Source organism: Epargyreus clarus, unplaced genomic scaffold, assembly GCF_041222505.1.
Source record: "Epargyreus clarus isolate Ecla_fem2 unplaced genomic scaffold, WU_Ecla_fem_2.2 ptg000023l, whole genome shotgun sequence".
Taxonomy (NCBI): Eukaryota; Metazoa; Arthropoda; class Insecta; order Lepidoptera; family Hesperiidae; genus Epargyreus; species Epargyreus clarus.
In genome coordinates, this window is record NW_027332230.1 from 9,541,079 (window position 1) to 9,558,793 (window position 17,715).

At 33.3% G+C, this 17,715-nt stretch overlaps 5 protein-coding genes across 6 annotated transcripts; 3 read left to right on the forward strand and 2 right to left on the reverse strand.

The window, feature by feature from the left end:
* The first annotated feature begins 362 nt into the window (after positions 1-362).
* LOC140752005 (transmembrane protein 60) lies at positions 363-1,156 on the forward strand. The gene has a single exon (XM_073086174.1). The coding sequence runs from the start codon at positions 752-754 to the stop codon at positions 1,154-1,156; it is 405 nt and encodes a 134-aa protein (XP_072942275.1). The 5' UTR covers positions 363-751.
* Positions 1,157-1,310: 154 nt separating this feature from the next.
* Positions 1,311-3,866, forward strand: LOC140752004 (uncharacterized). The gene is made up of 3 exons (XM_073086173.1): positions 1,311-1,543; positions 1,852-2,083; positions 3,352-3,866. The coding sequence occupies exons 1-3, from the start codon at positions 1,328-1,330 to the stop codon at positions 3,543-3,545; spliced, it is 642 nt and encodes a 213-aa protein (XP_072942274.1). The 5' UTR covers positions 1,311-1,327; the 3' UTR covers positions 3,546-3,866.
* On the reverse strand, positions 3,281-9,478 carry APC4 (anaphase-promoting complex subunit 4). 2 transcript variants are annotated; one of them, XM_073086172.1, is made up of 7 exons: positions 9,424-9,478; positions 9,228-9,351; positions 8,756-8,859; positions 7,897-8,088; positions 6,922-7,465; positions 6,176-6,375; positions 3,281-6,025 (listed from the first exon to the last, which is right to left on the reverse strand). In XM_073086172.1, the coding sequence occupies exons 2-7, from the start codon at positions 9,334-9,336 to the stop codon at positions 4,796-4,798; spliced, it is 2,379 nt and encodes a 792-aa protein (XP_072942273.1). In that variant the 5' UTR covers positions 9,337-9,351; positions 9,424-9,478; the 3' UTR covers positions 3,281-4,795. The 2 variants fall into 2 exon arrangements, with proteins under 2 accessions (XP_072942273.1, XP_072942272.1); XM_073086171.1 differs by having other exon boundaries at positions 9,228-9,472.
* A 262-nt stretch (positions 9,479-9,740) lies between these two features.
* Positions 9,741-13,482, forward strand: CSN3 (COP9 signalosome subunit 3). The gene is made up of 9 exons (XM_073085357.1): positions 9,741-9,984; positions 10,053-10,207; positions 10,527-10,617; positions 11,546-11,769; positions 11,890-12,087; positions 12,232-12,384; positions 12,627-12,758; positions 12,877-13,059; positions 13,286-13,482. The coding sequence occupies exons 1-9, from the start codon at positions 9,930-9,932 to the stop codon at positions 13,364-13,366; spliced, it is 1,272 nt and encodes a 423-aa protein (XP_072941458.1). The 5' UTR covers positions 9,741-9,929; the 3' UTR covers positions 13,367-13,482.
* Positions 11,791-17,055, reverse strand: Urod (uroporphyrinogen decarboxylase). The gene is made up of 7 exons (XM_073085358.1): positions 16,846-17,055; positions 16,476-16,763; positions 16,113-16,271; positions 15,453-15,596; positions 14,942-15,097; positions 14,276-14,443; positions 11,791-13,643 (listed from the first exon to the last, which is right to left on the reverse strand). Exons 1-7 carry the CDS (start codon positions 16,861-16,863, stop codon positions 13,500-13,502), a joined length of 1,077 nt encoding a protein of 358 aa, XP_072941459.1. The 5' UTR covers positions 16,864-17,055; the 3' UTR covers positions 11,791-13,499.
* Positions 17,056-17,715: the final 660 nt, after the last annotated feature.

Below are 17,715 nucleotides of genomic sequence, written 5' to 3' on the forward strand. Positions count from 1 at the left end.
CTGAATAAAGACGCGACCAGATATGGCATAGCAAAAATACAATTTTTACAAAAAATGAAAGGTTTTAAATGTTTTTTTATAGCAAACTCGTATAATGAGGCACATTAAATTCTTCCACACTGCGCAATATGTGCCAGAGATTAGCTGAAAGCGTATGACGTGTGGATATTATCAGTTAGTAAATAACCTACATAAGTTATTATACTATTTGGTTGATAACCATGCCACTTATTTTATTCTTACATTTCTTTTACTTCTCTGACTGTTGTGCTCTTACCGTCGCCTAATAAAAAGGCTATCCGACAATATGCCGCCTAGCGCGTCGACACCCTTATATAAATTGTCAACATGACAATTAAACTTTTTTCAAGTTCCATATTTGTCAACGTCAAATTATCAATCATTTTCGGTCTTTTAACTTTTTGTTATTATTGTTAAAATGTTGCTAATTGTTATAACTTTAAATTTGACGTAATCAATACGATTTGTTTATTATGAGTAAATGTTAACTTATTGTCTCATATCACTTTTGATCTTTGACCTACTAACGTCGACAAATCGTCAGCAAATTACATCGCATTCTCCTATCCCAAACGGATGAGTAAACGAGAAACTTAAACAGTCCACATGTTCCACTTATAAACAGAAAAAATCTGAAATATTTTACAGATCTATTTATTTTTTGGAAGTAATAAATAGAACAATTTCGAAGACATTAAAATAGCACAGAAACAGCGGGCCTCAGAAAAACATGGCTATCCTACATAGAGCTCTATTTACGTGGTTCATATTCCTCGTCTTCTTAATCCTTCTCTGTTTGAGATTAGAATCGAGGACTCACTGGAACTGGTTTATTGTGTTCATACCAATGTGGGTGTACGACAGTATCCTCTTGATATACGTGCTCTTTCACATGGTGTCCCACTGTCGGAATGGTCTAGAAAGATTCAGGGGCACGATAAATAAAAACATGTGGTACATCGCCGCAATAGGGCTGAAAATGGCAGCACAAATTATAATTTGCATCAAATTGGAATCAAAGTCGGACCTGACAATATATTTGGTGATGGCTCCGGTGTGGTTACTACTCCCAGTTCTTTGTGTTGAAGTGTTCATGCATTTGATAAAACATTCGAACGGAAGCAGTAGGTACTAAGTGTAATAGTGTAGGAAATGTCTAATGATAACATGTGACTGTGATAATTTTAAACTTGGCACCGATTCATTGACATTGGTATGTTTGCACGGTCACGTCATATTATAATAGTGTTAGTTTTTGGTGATATAACAGTATAATCCTCTAAAGGAAAAAGGAATTTACCAAAACATGGCATCTTACACTGATTCTCTTGCAAATATTAAAAGTACTATTACCACCGAAGTGCCAGCCGGTTCCACTGCTGTCTTAAATTGTAATAGCAATGATTATGCCCACAATTTCATGTTTTGGCTCTATGATAAAACCAAAGTGATTGGGCCCGGAAATGTTTTTGACGAGAGGAAGTACAAATATGAGGTTCTTTCAGGGAAATTACATATTGATGTGAGTTATAATAGTTATAATATTTATTATTATGTGCAAAGTGATGTGATAATATTACTCAAATTAATTTATTGTAGTTTTTTTATTAATAGTTTATTTATTAGTAATCATCAACCTTACACAATTTCTGCTTATTGAAGTTTGAAATTTGATAATTATTGCCTAGAAAAATTAACAAATCAAGGATTGGTGTGTGAATATTGGTTAAGGTAGATCATTACTAATGGGCATTGGGCAGTATAATTATCTTTGTCTACTACTATACTCTTATCTATGCATATATTTATCATTTTTGCATTGCATTTCAGAGCGTCTCTCCAAGCGAATCAGGCTATTACAAATGTGTGTCGAAGAATATAGATGGATCAGGCATATCCGTAGGGGAAATTGAGATGATTGTGCGAGGCAGTGCATTTTCAGCAACCGATGCTGTTAAACTTATTGCTATTGTTGTATCAATCATCGTGATCATCAGCTGTGCGGTGATTTATTATCGATTGAGAAGGGAATGGAAGAAAGAAGCACAACAAGTATTTCCAGGTATTCATTCTCAGAAACGAAATTGCTTACCTATTGTTTAAAATATCTATGAGAGAATATGCATCACCTTAAAGTTCAAATCAGGATATAAGAAGACCGAGAATAGAGAGACCTAATTATTTATCAATAATCACTTACATGATTAGGATATAATTGCCAACCTTTTACTTATCCACTTCATATCATATTCATGTAGACCGAGCGGGCCAAGTATGGGTTGATAGACTTCACACGTCATTCAGAACTTAATTTAACAAAAATTATCAGGTGTGTTAGGTTTCCAGTATAATTTCTTTTAATATTCAAGCAAGTGATAATTCATTCTAATATGCACGTAACATTGATATATCAGAGGTTCCTTTCCAGAATTAATACCTCAGACATAACAATTTTCGTGTAGTTTGTGTGTAGAATAATGACCACTAGCTTTTCGAATACACCTATCACTGCTTACTGCACCTATCACACATATTACTGCTTAAATTAAAACTACCACAAATCAAAATAACATTTTTTTACTAATTAAAAAAAATGCGTAATACTCTCTTATATCATTATATCAAATTATTACATATTATACTTGAAGCGTATTTTTAAGCCGCGTCAAATGTTTTACGTAGTTTTATATTAAACTAAATACTAGAGGAGTTATAAGCAGATAAGTTACTTTTTAATATAAAAATATGTTTTAAATATATTAAAAATGGAATAAAACAACCATGAATAATAATTTTAATCATGTTTCACTATAAAACTTTTAGGGAGCATAATAAAAATCTTCATGCAATTTAATAAAATGATAGAAATGCTACCTAAAACTTAAAACAAAAAAACGTTTTTCTCGAAATAACAAATAAAAATATTTGAAACTGTTGTTAAATAATCACTTATTATTTATAAGTGATATTTAAATAATTAAAACAAAAAGAATATTGACCAAGCTCTATTAATGTATAACACAGATTAGTTTTCGAAATGTGGCACTTTTGTACAAAAGAGGTGTGCTTTCAGCACGTTTGTCGATACGCAGCTAACAATATGCGTGGGTTTCGTATCTCAGAATGAAAAATCAATGGGAGTCTTTTCAAAATATGTAAATATAAAGGCTTACTATTGCATTTATGCAATAAAAACATTTTTGATATTTTTTTATTTGCAATTCAAAAGTACCACTTTTGAATTGAAGCAACAATATGATATTTTTTCTTATTTTATTTCAATTGCAGTGTAATATAAACATAGCTTCACATAAAACTTATTATTTCCAGTTGAAGATGAAGACGAAGATGGTGAGGAAATTTACAATCGCACCACAACAACAATACCTCAGCCGGCACCAGGTCCAAGCAGGAATGTATCTTCCGAACATCTCTTTGGCATCGACAACCAAGGTTTAGATACTGACTTCAATTCAGTTTTTGAAAATATTCAGATAAAATCACCACAGCCAAGTTTAATATAACTCTTGTAAATATAATTAGTGCAATATCTTCTAAGTTAAATCTATTCTAAGAACAAATATGAAAAATACAAATAAGAAGTTAATGGTTAATCATCAGATTTCACATGTATCTTAAAATTGTCTCATTAATAATAATGGTGTAAATTTGATATAGAAAATGAAATATGCAATAGTTTATAAATTACTTTACTAATAGAAATAATGATTTTGTTACATTATAAACATTTTATGGAAATGGCATTTTCTCTATGTATTAGTCTGTTTGTAAATATGTTGATATTAACATAAATTAAACATTTTTATTGTATTTTAATAATTCTTTATTGTTGTTTTATTTCTTTTATTTGACATTAAATTACCAACAAATAGTTGCTAGAAACTACAAAGTTTGAGAAATTTATGCAAAGTCAGCTTGTTCATATGGGGGAAGTAGCCCCGAACAAAACAAAAATAATACAGTATTTTTTTATTGTAACCAAACTTTAAATTTCATCTCTTTTTTCCACTTCTACTAAAAGTGTACCACGTTTTACAATATATACAATACAAAAAGGAATTTCCTTAAATAGGCGCTGTTTCTTTATAACCTAGGGCTTCAGGAAAACTCAAACCAGTGCTGCATTCAAGGCCAATTTCAAACTTGATTAATCTTGTTCTTGACTTATATCTTACAAGATTGTAGTGTGATGTCATAGAAACGTAATTCGTAAATCATACGATCACCTCACATTTCCAATAATAGTATCTACACATGTCAGGATCTATCCATGCTTCACCCACACATGTTTCTGCAATATTGGCGCATATCCAAACTAATGGTTTGAAATAAAGTACCTTAAACAATTTAAACATGACCTACCAAGCTACCAATAAATGGATTTCTATTAAAGTATATTTATCCTTCAGTATTTTTTTTATCGTGCATAGATAAGTATGTTATAGTGCTATTATTCCCTTGCGGACATTTATCATTAGGTCAATGACCTTTGATGACGTAAATACTGACACGTTTGTTTTTTGTTTGGTATAATTTTAGTGTTGTCAGTTATTATAATATTACTTAATGATATTATATTATTGTGAAAGAATATTACAAATCCGGGGGGTATTCACTCCCTTGAAAATTTGCCCGGGCAAAGAGGGTACCCTCGAGACCCGAATGATCCTACTGACGCGACATATGAGAGGCAGTTGGGTACGAAGTTCCGTCCTGCTTGCTTGTTTTTTGTTTGCCTCAAACTGTACTAATGTCAAAAAGTTACGTTCTCCGCAGTTGTATCAAGTTTTTCCGGGGTTAAAGCGTCATGGCTGTCATTTTCAAGTAGGTCTTGTGACTGCGGCGTAATGTCGAATGTTTCATCATCTTCGTCTTCCGCGTTCACTTCCATTTCGAACACTCGCACTTTCCTGTGACTATTTGATAACACCACCGCAACCTTACGACCTCCGGAAACTGCTATTTTATACCCGTCCATTTTCTCCAGCACTTTAAAAACTCCTTGATCCAGCAGTGGAGAAACATTCTTCCGAGGTAACTTATCATTAAATATACAAGACTTAGATTTTACATTGAATTCACTAGAATTGTCCAAAATAATTTTAAGTGGAAGTTGGATGAATACAGTACTTTCTGGATTATGAGGATGTTTTGTCAGTACAGACAGATACTCTGAAGAATAGAACTCTATATCCAATACTGCCAGCTCTTCTTCCAATGGTTGCTTGTTATCTTGTAAGAGATATGATGAAAAGTAATATTTACCAGCCTTAGCAGTACAGTGTCGCTCCTTTACATCAAGGGAAACGAAACGTATTCCTTCAGAAGGGTATTTAGTATTAGTAAATGCCATCATATGTTTTTGTTGATTAGCATCGAATATTTGGGAAGCTTTAAAATTCTCACAGTTATTAATTTTATCAACGTCATCATAACATTTGATATTAAACAAAACAGAGAAGTACTTTCCTATATCTTTTCCAGATACATCAAATACTTTATCTATAGCATTCTTTAAATAATTCTGTTGTTGTACAAGTGAAAACTTTCGAAACTCCATCATGGAAAAGATTGTATCATTTCCTTTCAGAAGGCAAGAGTTTTCTCTGAGGAATTTATGCCATGGGTTATCTTCATCATCAGGCAAAAGGGTTAAATCTTGGTCTTGCAGGTACTGAGCCAATCTTTCGAGATTAAACTTGACTGGTTTCTCTGACACCTTATCAGATGTTTCCCCCGGGACAATATCAAAATTGTATAAGAAATCGGAAATATGCGATAGCTCTTGCTGAGTCATCCTGATTATTTCGTTTGAAGCTGGTTCGTCCAATAATCGTACGATAACTACAAAAAGCCATCTGAAAAATGCTTTGTAGTTCCTCATTGATACATCAATAACTTGTTGTAATTCTAGACATTTGTTCAAAAACGCACAACAAGCTCTTATAGAATTGGTCACAGTTGCCTCATCCAACCCCAAAATCTGAAAAATAACAGTAAAAAATAAATGAACATTTTTTTTAAAATTAACAAGGTGTTATTCTATATAACTGTAAGTTATTTTTTTAATAAGCTTCCATACCCAAGAACACTTACTTAACATTACTTATCACTTTTTAAGATTGGAACAAACCTTATATCTATCTGGAATCCTTGTAAAACCTCTGAGCTCAGCTAAGTGGTAGGTAAGACATTGTCCAACAATGTTTAGCTGCTTTAGAACTAATTTCTGTATAGTGGAATAGCTCAATTCTACTGATCCACCAAATTTCTTCAAACCCTTTGCAGTTAGTCCATGCAAGAGAAATAATTCCAGTTCATCTGAAGGTACACCTGTGGATTATTTATATTAAGTTTGTAGTACCTATGGAAATTACAATGATGAAAATGAAGGTGGTAGAACCCTCTGTGGTTTGATTCCGGCGGCACCACCGCCACACCTATTTCTACCTAAGTACAGCAGTGTTAGGTGCTGCTGTGTTCTGTTTTGAAGGGTGTGGTAAGGGAAACAGACTTTTCCGAGGCATTCCAGCTTAGTCCTCAGGGGTAGGGGCGCATCTGTGGCCGACCTCAGGTAGGAATATCTTCTCCTATCTGGGGTTGATTACAGAGGTCCATGGATGGCAGCAGCCACTTACCATCAGTTGGACTACATGCTCGTCTGCTACTCCTATATTATTAAAAAAAAACAATATTTTAACAGGAGTTCTACGTTAACTAATTTCTACACCCTATTTGAAATAATATGCTTCTAACCAGAATACAGCAGCATTACATGCCGCTATTAAGTATAAATAGGTGTTAAGTAGAGGCCGAAGCAGACTTGCAACTAAGAGTTCTATCATCATTAAATATTGTGATATATTAAACCACACTTACCTAACATCAGTAACTCCAGAAAATCTGCAGAAACTCCGCCTTCTGGTACTGATGACGCATAAGAGGCCATTTTAGTGTCCATTTCCAGTAAAATATGTTCCCACGATTCTGTTATAGACGTCATAGTTTGGTTGAGGTGTGAAATAAGTTGCTTAATTTGTCCATGCCTGTTTGCAACTGCAAATAATTCCTCAGAAAAAGCCGATAGCACACTGGTGTTTATGACTGCCAAATAAATATTTTTGTTCACTCTGTCCAAGTATAGAATTTGCATAAGACTAAAGTCATCAGATAAATTAATATTCAGAACTTTATATTCTCCACAATCATCCTTTGATATTTGAGCGAGATGCATTGTACCGTAGGGATATCTACCGAAGACACTCATGTATATATGACCAGTTCCATACCCTATTATTAACATATTTAACTGAGTATGTTCTTGTACTGTTTTAAAGCATTTGGCATTGTCTTCTGAGCTCTGATTTTTATATGTAGGAAGGTTTAGTGAAGGTGGTTTTTGCAGGAATATTGATGCATCATCCTAAAAGAATAAATACAATTTAAATATTACATGTTTATATCAGTGTTTATGTATATTTAAAGGGAAAGGTCACAAGACCCAATCAATAATTTATAAAACAAAGTTAAGATAATAATAGATTTTTATAAGATCAAATTAATGTAGTAATTGGTTACTGCCACCCATGGGCATTTGTTATCAATTTCATACACAACAGTGGTACAGAAGTGTATTAAATTAACATTTCAACTCCTGAGGACTATATTTGTCGCCTCACATGGTGGCGGTACCTCTCATGTCGTAGCATATTACTCATAGGTCTACCTTTTTATAGTAAAAACAGAACTCAGAGTAAGGAAATAAGAGTACATGAGACATTGCCAAAGTTCAACAATTGTGTTTGATACATCTTGAACAAAAGTTATGTAACTTTTTATTAGTACATTACTTACATATAAATTATATTCTGTAGCTGTCTCCAAAGTCCCAGCTTTAACAGCCCATGTAATACAGGTAATCCCATAGTTCTTCACTTCAAATAATTCATCCGAGCTTTCCTGATCAAAGTGATATTTATCCAGAATCTCTTTATTCTCAATATCCACTATGTAAACACTGCCAAAACTGTAGCCAATTGCTAAAGCCTAAAAATAATATTTTTTTTTAGAAATACCATCAGTTGTCAAAAGAAACTTTGTTTAATTTTTTTATTATATAAGTAAATGTATTTTTCTAGCCAGGGATACAGTGAATATGCTTATTATTTCCAACTATGGAAATAGATTTTCTAAAGGTTATATTGGGTATGTTAATTAAAACGGCCCCATAACTCCTTTCAGCAGTGTTAACTAATCCTTATAGTTTAACATGTGGCCATGCAAGCAGACTTGAAAGATTAACCTTGTGTATAGGTTTCTATTTATTCCTTTTTTTTTTTATAAGCATGCAGTCCACCTGATGGTAAGTGGCTACTGTCGCCCATGGACATCTGTAATCAACCCCAGATAGGATTAGATATTCCTACCTGAGGTCGGCCACAGATGCGCCGCTACCCCTGAGGACTAAGCTGAAACTCCTCGGAAAAGTCTGTCTCCCTTACCACACCCTTCAAACCGGAACACAGCAGCGCCTAACACTGCTGTTATTAGGTAGAAATAGGTGTGGCGGTGGTGCCGCCGGAGTCGAACCACAATGGGTTCTACCACCTTCCTTGTTTAGTTATCTATATGATAATCTAAATAATAAGTCTAATGTCAAATAAAATAATAATGTCAAATAATTATCTAAATGATAAGAAAATTAGTGGCCCACCTTTCCATCAGGTCTCCATGCCATTGCTTGAACAGTAACATTTTCTTTGGGAGCTGGTAAATTCCACACTTTTTGCCAATGCAGTCTATGGACTTGTACTTCTCCTAGAACAAAATATGTTATACTTTCATGTAAACTAAGAAAAATGTTTATATTGTTAGTTACAAACATAACAGATGTCATCAAGTAAAGATTAGAGTTAAACCTAAGGTTGGGTACAGATGTCACCTTTCTTGGGGACTAAGTTGGCGTCTCGAGTAAACAGTGATGCTAAACATTGCCTTTATTAGCCAGAAACAGGTGTACAGTGGTGCTGCGGAGTCGAATCACAAGTGAATCTACCTTAAAATACCATTTTAGCATTTAAGTTATTTTCACCTAGGAACTCAATGCGTCAAAAGTCAATGCGTCCTATACAAAGAAATAGAAGATAAGAGAAGAAACAGAGAAAGAGGTATAAAATTAAACAAACCTTTGAAATTACTTAGAGCTAACAAATCAAGCCGGTTGCTCCACACCATCAAGTCCACTTGATTGGCAACATGCCTTTCTTCCATTTGCCGCATTCTACAGTTAAACATATTGTACTGCTGTGTCTAAAAGTAAGTCAAATCATAAAGACTGCTCTTTTCATGCGTTATCTCATTAAATCCAATACAATTACATACAACAAAAACTAAATTTTATTTTTAACGTTAAACGTATTGTTTTCATTGAGGTTTAGACAGAAAACTTGACTTTGACAGTTGACAGCCACCCTTGACATCCACAATTTGAGCCTTAATTTTTAATAACTCTCAATGCAATTATTTATAATTTAGACGTGGTGCTACGTTAAACTTATGTAATTATTTTTTTTACACATTGTGCAATAATCATGTAATACAAAAATAATTGAAGATTGTTAACCTGATTGTGACCTGAGTGTTAACAATATGCAGGATACCTGAATCATAAAAAAACACAAAAATGATTTGTATTTTACGTCAAACGTCATTGTCAAATAATATCAAATTTGTTCTTCAGGTTTTGTCTTCTTGTATTGGATAATTGGATTGCTCTGTCGGCGTTTTGAATGTAGCAAATTGGAAGACAATTTTGTTAATTTCCATTTCTACATCCACTCACTTCTCGCGGACAAAAAAAGCTGATTTTAATATAATTTCTCGCTACAATGGCTTCGCCCCTTGAACAATTTGTGAATAACGTCAGGACCACTTCTGCATCAGGTATTTGCATGATTAAAAATAATAAATACGCAAAGAGAATTTTATACTAAAGATTGTATGTCTTTCAGGTAGCTATCGCGAATTATGTGACATTATAGGCAAGTCGGATGAAGTGTTGCAACGAAACGGCGCTCATCTCAACACAGTTCTGGAGACTTTGGATATTCAACAACATTCTCTTGGCGTACTTGCTGTGCTTGTCGCCAAATTCTCCCTCCCACAGGTAGGACCTATAACCATTTTAATTTCATGATTTTTTATGAATTATTGAGTATATTTATATTATTACATATATTTACAATTCTCCACTATATTGTTGTTTGATATTATTTATAACAAAGGTAACATACCTTATCATAGAAGTTTGCCATAACCTGTAGCATTGCTGAATAATTTTTTTGAAGAATATATTAAGTTCTGATTCTAATATGGAGGATTGTAATAAATATGTGTAATATAACTACTATGTCAATAGCAAATTTAATGATGAATGTCATCAACAGTATATGATCAGTGTAAAAATAATAGTTTTTGTATTACAGGGTGATATTGACAAGTCAACAATGTATCAACAAATTCATGAATTCATAACTAATTGCAATGGAGAGCAAGTACGATTCTCTCCTGATTTATGTATGTATTTTTCACAAATTTCTGCCTATAACCCCTTCCACATTTATGTTATGCTATTTCCATTTCTTTATTATCTCGATGACAGATCAACACCCATGTAATTTTGAGTTGTTTACATAAAAATGTCACACAGATAATACTGTTTTTCATGGACAGGTAGTGATGTGCTACACATAATGATTACTATAGGAGCTATAATGATAAATGTAACACGATAACAGACTCATTGTTTTTTTTACAAAATGTAAGAAACTAAACTACTGCCGGATACTTTTGTACAAATTTATTAACTAAAATATTATATTACATATACTTATAATATTATATTTCATTACAAGATGTTATTTGATCTATGCCGGCTGTTGTACCCCAGAGCAATATGCCATAGGACATAACACTATGAAAATATGCAAAATATACAAGCTTAGCAGTATCAACATTAGTAAATTGTCTTATTTTTCTTACAGCATAAGTTGTTGTATTTGTGTTTGTTCAAAACACATATAATAAATTTATGTGATCGATATCATTGCTTATTTGGACATAACAATACAAAGAACTGTCATCAAAAAAATAAAGAAATGGAAATAGTAGTCTCACAAATCCTTTAATTTCAATCATTGAGAGCAAAAACAGATACATATCATATGACATTGCACCCAGATTTGTGACCAATTGCGACATCATGTAGCAATGAGATGTAAGTGGTAGAAACATACACAAACCTATGCAGTATCGCATGTTACAAGTGTATAAAGCTAGAGTAAATTGCTAACATAAAATGTACATCATCTCAGGTGTTATATATGAATACTTAAGATGCTACTCCAATAGACTCGTTGTGGGTGGGATGTGCGTGCTGGCATTTACTCTCGCGGCATGAAAAGTGTCCTATGATCATTAATTAATTTTTAATTGATAATTACAGATGCTGATTTATGTCACCTGCTCACTGACCATCTTGTTGAAATAAAGCAGCCCATCAGAGGCATTGAAATCCTTAAAAGAGCCATCAGGAAGATTCAGTTGTTTGACTCACAACTGACTTCAATCCATGCAGATCTTTGCCAACTGTGTCTCTTATCTAAATGTATGAAACCCGCTCTTGAATTCCTAGACACCGATGTGACAGGAATAGGCACAGAAGCGAAGGTAGTATTAAAAAAGACAACATATTTTCCACATTTATTTCCACAATAAGAACCCTCAAAATTCCTACAAGTAAATACATCAATATCAATATAATATTAAAATATTCGAAACACATTTTAGCTCGGAGGAAACAGTGACTCGAAACATTTCTTACTGTACTACTATTATGGAGGTATGATATACACTGCTCTCAAGAACTATGATAGAGCACTGTACTTCTTTGAAGTTGTTGTGACAGTTCCTGCTATAGTGGTGTCTCACATAATGTTGGAAGCTTACAAGAAATACCTATTGATTTCGTATCTTTTACACAGGAAGGTAATGAACTATTTTCTTTATACTTTTAAAATACTGAAACGACATCTATGATTTATTCTGATTGAATATTTACTTATCTTAAAAATGATAAACATTAATACCACTACCAAAATGACACCAATATATTTTTTTGTATTTTTTCAGATTTTACCAATGCCTAAATACACATCTCAAGTAGTATATCGCTTCCTCAAACCGCTCTCTGTTGCATACCATGAGATCGCTACAACACCCCATGCAACTATTAAAAATAGGGAGACGTATGTCAGAGACAAAAACATGGGATTGGTCTATCAGGTAAGTCCTGCTACTTTTAAATGCTACATGGAATACATGTAATACACAGAAATACATTAAAATGCAATAATAGCTGCTACACATTTACTTAACTATTTTTAAAGATATGACAATGTTTTTTTGAACTACTGTTTTCTCTAATGAAGTTATCTTTCTTTGGTTTTACACACAACTATCAATTGCTAGACATTTCGTGAAATCACTATGGATATTATGATTATATTTGTTTGTTACTTTTTTAGCTATTAAATGCAGGATATAAGAAAAGCATTCAGCGCCTGACAAAAACATTCATAACACTGTCTCTTAGTGATGTCGCATCTCGTGTGCAGTTATCTGGACCAGCTGATGCGGAAAGTTACATACTAAATATGGTAAGTTTATTAATGAAATTAAATATCGTATTTGGAATAAATCTCGACAATTCATGACTTCTTGTTGGTATGATTGCTTTATAACCTTGAAGATATGCTAATGAATTATTTTTTTTAGATTGAAGAAGGTGAAATTTACGCAATGATAAATCAGAAGGATGGCATGGTTGTATTCCTTGACAGCCCTGAGAAGTATGCCTCACCGGAGACCCTAAGCATTTTGGAACAGCAAATGGCCGCCTGCACTAAGCTGCATCAGTACATTCAAGAAATGGATGAACAAATTCAAATTAATCCACAAGTAAGTTAAATATAAATAGTAATACAATCTACATTTCCATGAATATTTTTAACATAATCGTAAATGCTTTGCAATAGTTGAAAAAGTAAAAATAATACTTATACGTCTTAATAAGTTTGTTTTGATTCTATTGTTGTTCAATTACTATTAAATTAAGGTAAAAATAAGGCTAGCTATACACTATATACATAAAAAAGTAATATATTAATATATTTCATTGTTTCAGTATGTGAAGAAGTCAGTTGGAAGTCACGATGAAGACATGCCAGCAACCAGTCAAAATGCTAAATCTTCATTCACAATTTAAGTTCTTAACATAATTGTAGCATTTACTCATAATTTATAATATGTGCAGTCAAAAATAATCTTAAGCAAATATTTGTAGTTTCACTACATACAACATCCAATAAATGTGTAATTCCAGATATGTTTTATTTCATCTAATAAGCTTCATGTACGGCCTCTGTAAATGCGTCCATGCTCCCGAGAGGAGTCTGGGGTGTTATTCCGTGACCCAGATTGGCAATGTATCTCTGTTTACCAAACTTCCTCACCATCCCAATAGTCAGTCTTCTTATTTCCTCCTGTAATGATTACATGATTGTCTCCTTAGTAGATAATTAAATTTATTTATATTATATTGGTAATGTTTAAAAGGATATTGTTAATATTTCCTACATGAAACAACCGTAGATAAGACATCAAATAATCACAAATGTTCTTATTAAAAAATGTGTATTAACATGACATACTCCAAACATAAATACTCTTCATCTTTCTCTCTGTCTTTTCTTTCGTATCATAAGACCTTTAAGACCAAAAGGAACATAATCATAATAAATTTGTATTGCATGAGCACCCGCAAATTTGCTTCATGTGAAAAATACTCTGATCCTATTCTAACTCTAATAAAATTACGTTACATAGGCGCACACTTCGTCCCTCAACACCAAACATCCCTTGAAAATATACACTGATCTGTTTCTCTCAAATGGAAGAAAAAGACGCTTCTACAGTCACAGCTCCACACTAAGATTCCCTATGTCGTGGATGCCATGGACACAGACAAATATACAAACACCCGGACCCAGAACAGAATTCATCATTCAGATGTCTGGCCGCAGATCGAACCTGAAACTCTTTGCGCGTTAGACCTGCTCCGCTATGTGGGTCATCAAAAAGATGTATAACTTCAAAAATATTTGTCAATACATACCGGGGACTTGTACAAGTCCTGTGGATCCAGGTTCCCTTGCAAGGTGATGTTGGTGCCAACAATCTTCCTTGCCTCAGTGGGATCGATTGTCCAGTCAATCCCAACAGTCTCATAGCCCAGATGGGCTTGTATGTCTAAGGAATGTCCACCGCCTTTAGCAAAGATAGTCTGTAAAAATTGAAATTATGGGAATTTTATATGCAACAAATTTAAGTGTAGTTTGCATTGTAGTTTGCACCTATAACTGAGGTAGCACTTGTACCTGTGTCTTATTTCCTTTTGTGTACCTTTACCGATTGTTGGTGTAGACTTTGTTGGTGTAACATAATAATAAATAAATAAATGAATAAGTCATATATCCGAGTTACTGTAAGAACATACAATAACTTGGGTTTTCTACTACAAATCTAAAATGTTCAATAACAGCAATCGAAAAATAAAATATGGTTAAATTAAGGCAATGCAATTTTTTATATGGCAAGGAATATAAATTATATTTATCAAAGTGAACCATACATAGTGGTTTTCATTTATTTAGACATGTACCTACAATTATGTCTCTATATACTAAACACATTTCCCTTAAAAACCATTAGGTAGGATGCAACCTAACTTAATATTAATTAAATTGAAAATTATATACAAGTACATAACAAAACAGCATACCATAGGAACTTGTTCCAAATTTTTCTCCTCCAGTTTTGTCTGTACTCCTTGTCTGATGTCCTTCAGGAATGGTGCAGATACTTCTATAAACTGTTCACGGGTCAGATGATCAGCACTCGATTCAAACACTTGCAGCAGTTGGGCACCACTCTCAACCTGCGAAATATTTGTATTTTAGTAATACTAAATATATATATCCCGAAAAGGTTCAGTCAAGTTTCGGATGAAACCTCTTATGCCTATAAAAGTACCATTTTCGAGGTGTATATGTTGTTACACTTAAGATTTGACTGAATAGTTGAAAGACAATACTACTGACATTTTATTAGCACAGAATAATAACATCTTAACTGTCGAAATTCATCCAGCCATTTGTTACATCCAAGGGTATAAGGAAAGACACAAGATACGTGCGAAAAACATAACCCGTCCTTGGCAGTAGAGTAAAAAGTACTCTTTTCTTAAATATTTGTATGATGGAAATATAATTTTGCCAGTTTGTGACAGTTACCTGCATCACCAAGTAATCAATGATAACTCGTGTTAACAGGCTGAGTAGTTTCTCCACTTCTTTCGGGTACTTTTCCAGCCATTCCTTTGTTTTAGTCATGGTCTTGCTGCCACCACCTTCAACCATGTAGCCCATCAGTGTGAACTAAAATGAGAATATTAATTAAATTAGACTTCACTTCATTGAGCTAAAACATTTAGCATTATTAAAGTCTATGCACAAACAAAAGATGCTGAGTTATCAAGAATAAGGCTTCTGAAATTTGTCACCGAAAAAAGTCTAAAGATTTTTACTGGTGATGAAAAAGAATTATTTGTAAGTTTCCATTTTCATTATTGATGTGAATACGGAGAGAAATTGTTTAGCAACATAATTATATGCAAAACTTGTATTGATCACGGATTGCTGGGATCATCATGTGCTTCCGGGATATTGTTGCTCGACACCTGCTATAGTCAATGTGATTGAAAATGCAATAATAACTTAAACTTGAATAATAATGTGAAGGGAATACTATGATGAACAGATGCGCATCTCATCTCATAATTTTAATTTCTTAGTTGCTTCCAACATCTACAGGAAAGAAGCAAGGAAGTGGTGATTATATATATTGATAAAATAACAATATCTTCAACCATTTCAAAATATTCATCAACTTACCGGAGCCCCAGTGAAGCCAATTAATGGGACTTTTCCTTCAATCTTGTGTCTTGTCAGTGTGATAGCGTCTCCGACATATGATAATCTGGACACAGCACCATCTTCTTCCAAGGCGTCAATCTCTGATGGGTCTTGAAGTGGTTTTGGGAAAACGGGACCCTAAAAATTGTTAATCATGTATACAATTTCTACACTGCTTACCTTACAACTCAATGGTAAGTGACTACAACAAAACACATATACATACTTAAAGACAGAAAAATGACTGTAGGCAAAGAGTAGATAGCGAGTCTTGTACAAATTTTCCTGACTATTTATATATTTCAAGTAATTGTATACATGCAACTACTATAGTAAACTTACCACTCCTGGGTGCATTTCCACCGTCATGCCAAGTGCTTGTGGAATAACCAGTATATCACTGAAGATTATAGAAGCATCCAATTGCTTGAAGCGCCTCAGAGGTTGGAGTGTGACCTCGCAGGCCAGTTCTGGAGTACGGCACACGGTGAAGAAGTCATGCTGAGCTCTTATCGCCTGAAACTCCGGCAAGTATCGACCGGCTTGCCGCATCACCCATACTGGCACCTTATCCACTTCTTTACCGAGTGCCGCTTTCAACAATCTATCGTTCTTAAGTTCCGGAAAATTCTGAAATTATTCCTTTCTCAATAAACCACTTGTTATTTCAAAAATACCGCATCGTAATCTTATTAAAAGAAAGTGCAAATACCTTGTTAGTGTAGCTCATTTTTTGGAATTTTCAATGCCGAAAACGTAGTGTATTACAGCTCTATTCAAGATGCGTACGTGTCTTTTAGTTTTTATTATAAATTTAAATTAACTTCTTATCGGATATAACAAATTACCTCCGTTACATAGCAATTATTTCATTTATTCAACACTAATTGATTTTACACCAATGTCAGTTAATTGCTGTCACTGTCAGTTTTCTCATCATATTTGACGTTTCAAAGCATCTTTTTTATTTGAAAACTAGTAAAGTTAATTCCTATTATAATGCCAATTATCTTATACTTCTTTATTATTTGCGGAATATACAATTGGGTACTTGACAGTTATAACAATAAAATATGAAATATGTTGGATATGATAGCTTATAAGTAAACATAAATTATGCAGTATTTCGTTTATTTTTTAATACGTTCTAAGTATTTTAATTTTTAAAAAGAAATTTTCGATTTTTTATCTGTGGATTTTAAATCCCAAAACGGCGACAGTGCTGACTCAAATGTCATGTGACGTCACTACATCGAAACCAAACAAGACAAATAATAATTAAATCGTTTGCTGTTAGAGTTGGTTGAATTTATAATATGTTGTGAACCGAAATGAAGCCATACTATATTAAAGCTGATAGCGTGAACCTGCTTAAAGAATCTCCATATATGCAGTGCAATAAATCAAAATGGATACAAAAACTTCCGTGAGATAACCTATGGAAATATCAAATAAATAACGTAAGTAAAACATTCTTTATATTTACATTTAATCATATCGGACAATTAAAACATTTCTTAACTGACTTCAGACAGAAGAAAGGTTGTCTTCAAGTGATTATTAAGATTTTTTTAAATATACT

What these genes read in the sequence shown, in the direction of transcription:
- APC4 (XM_073086172.1), bottom strand. Translation starts at nt 9,336, where the DNA reads ATGTTTAACTGTAGAATGCGGCAAATGGAAGAAAGGCATGTTGCCAAT. An exon ending in CATGGAGACCTGATGGAAAG is followed by an intron (nt 8,089 to 8,755) that starts GTGGGCCACTAA and finishes TATTATTTTTAG; the next exon opens with GCTTTAGCAATTGGCTACAG. An exon ending in CTACAGAATATAATTTATAT is followed by an intron (nt 7,466 to 7,896) that starts GTAAGTAATGTA and finishes TTATTCTTTTAG; the next exon opens with GATGATGCATCAATATTCCT.
- LOC140752005 (XM_073086174.1), top strand. Translation starts at nt 752, where the DNA reads ATGGCTATCCTACATAGAGCTCTATTTACGTGGTTCATATTCCTCGTC.
- LOC140752004 (XM_073086173.1), top strand. Translation starts at nt 1,328, where the DNA reads ATGGCATCTTACACTGATTCTCTTGCAAATATTAAAAGTACTATTACC. An exon ending in CAGGGAAATTACATATTGAT is followed by an intron (nt 1,544 to 1,851) that starts GTGAGTTATAAT and finishes ATTGCATTTCAG; the next exon opens with AGCGTCTCTCCAAGCGAATC. An exon ending in AGCACAACAAGTATTTCCAG is followed by an intron (nt 2,084 to 3,351) that starts GTATTCATTCTC and finishes TATTATTTCCAG; the next exon opens with TTGAAGATGAAGACGAAGAT.
- Urod (XM_073085358.1), bottom strand. An exon ending in TTGATTACTTGGTGATGCAG is followed by an intron (nt 15,098 to 15,452) that starts GTAACTGTCACA and finishes AATATTTCGCAG; the next exon opens with GTTGAGAGTGGTGCCCAACT. An exon ending in AGGACTTGTACAAGTCCCCG is followed by an intron (nt 13,644 to 14,275) that starts GTATGTATTGAC and finishes TAATCATTACAG; the next exon opens with GAGGAAATAAGAAGACTGAC.
- CSN3 (XM_073085357.1), top strand. Translation starts at nt 9,930, where the DNA reads ATGGCTTCGCCCCTTGAACAATTTGTGAATAACGTCAGGACCACTTCT. An exon ending in CCAAATTCTCCCTCCCACAG is followed by an intron (nt 10,208 to 10,526) that starts GTAGGACCTATA and finishes TTTGTATTACAG; the next exon opens with GGTGATATTGACAAGTCAAC. An exon ending in ACATGGGATTGGTCTATCAG is followed by an intron (nt 12,385 to 12,626) that starts GTAAGTCCTGCT and finishes TTACTTTTTTAG; the next exon opens with CTATTAAATGCAGGATATAA.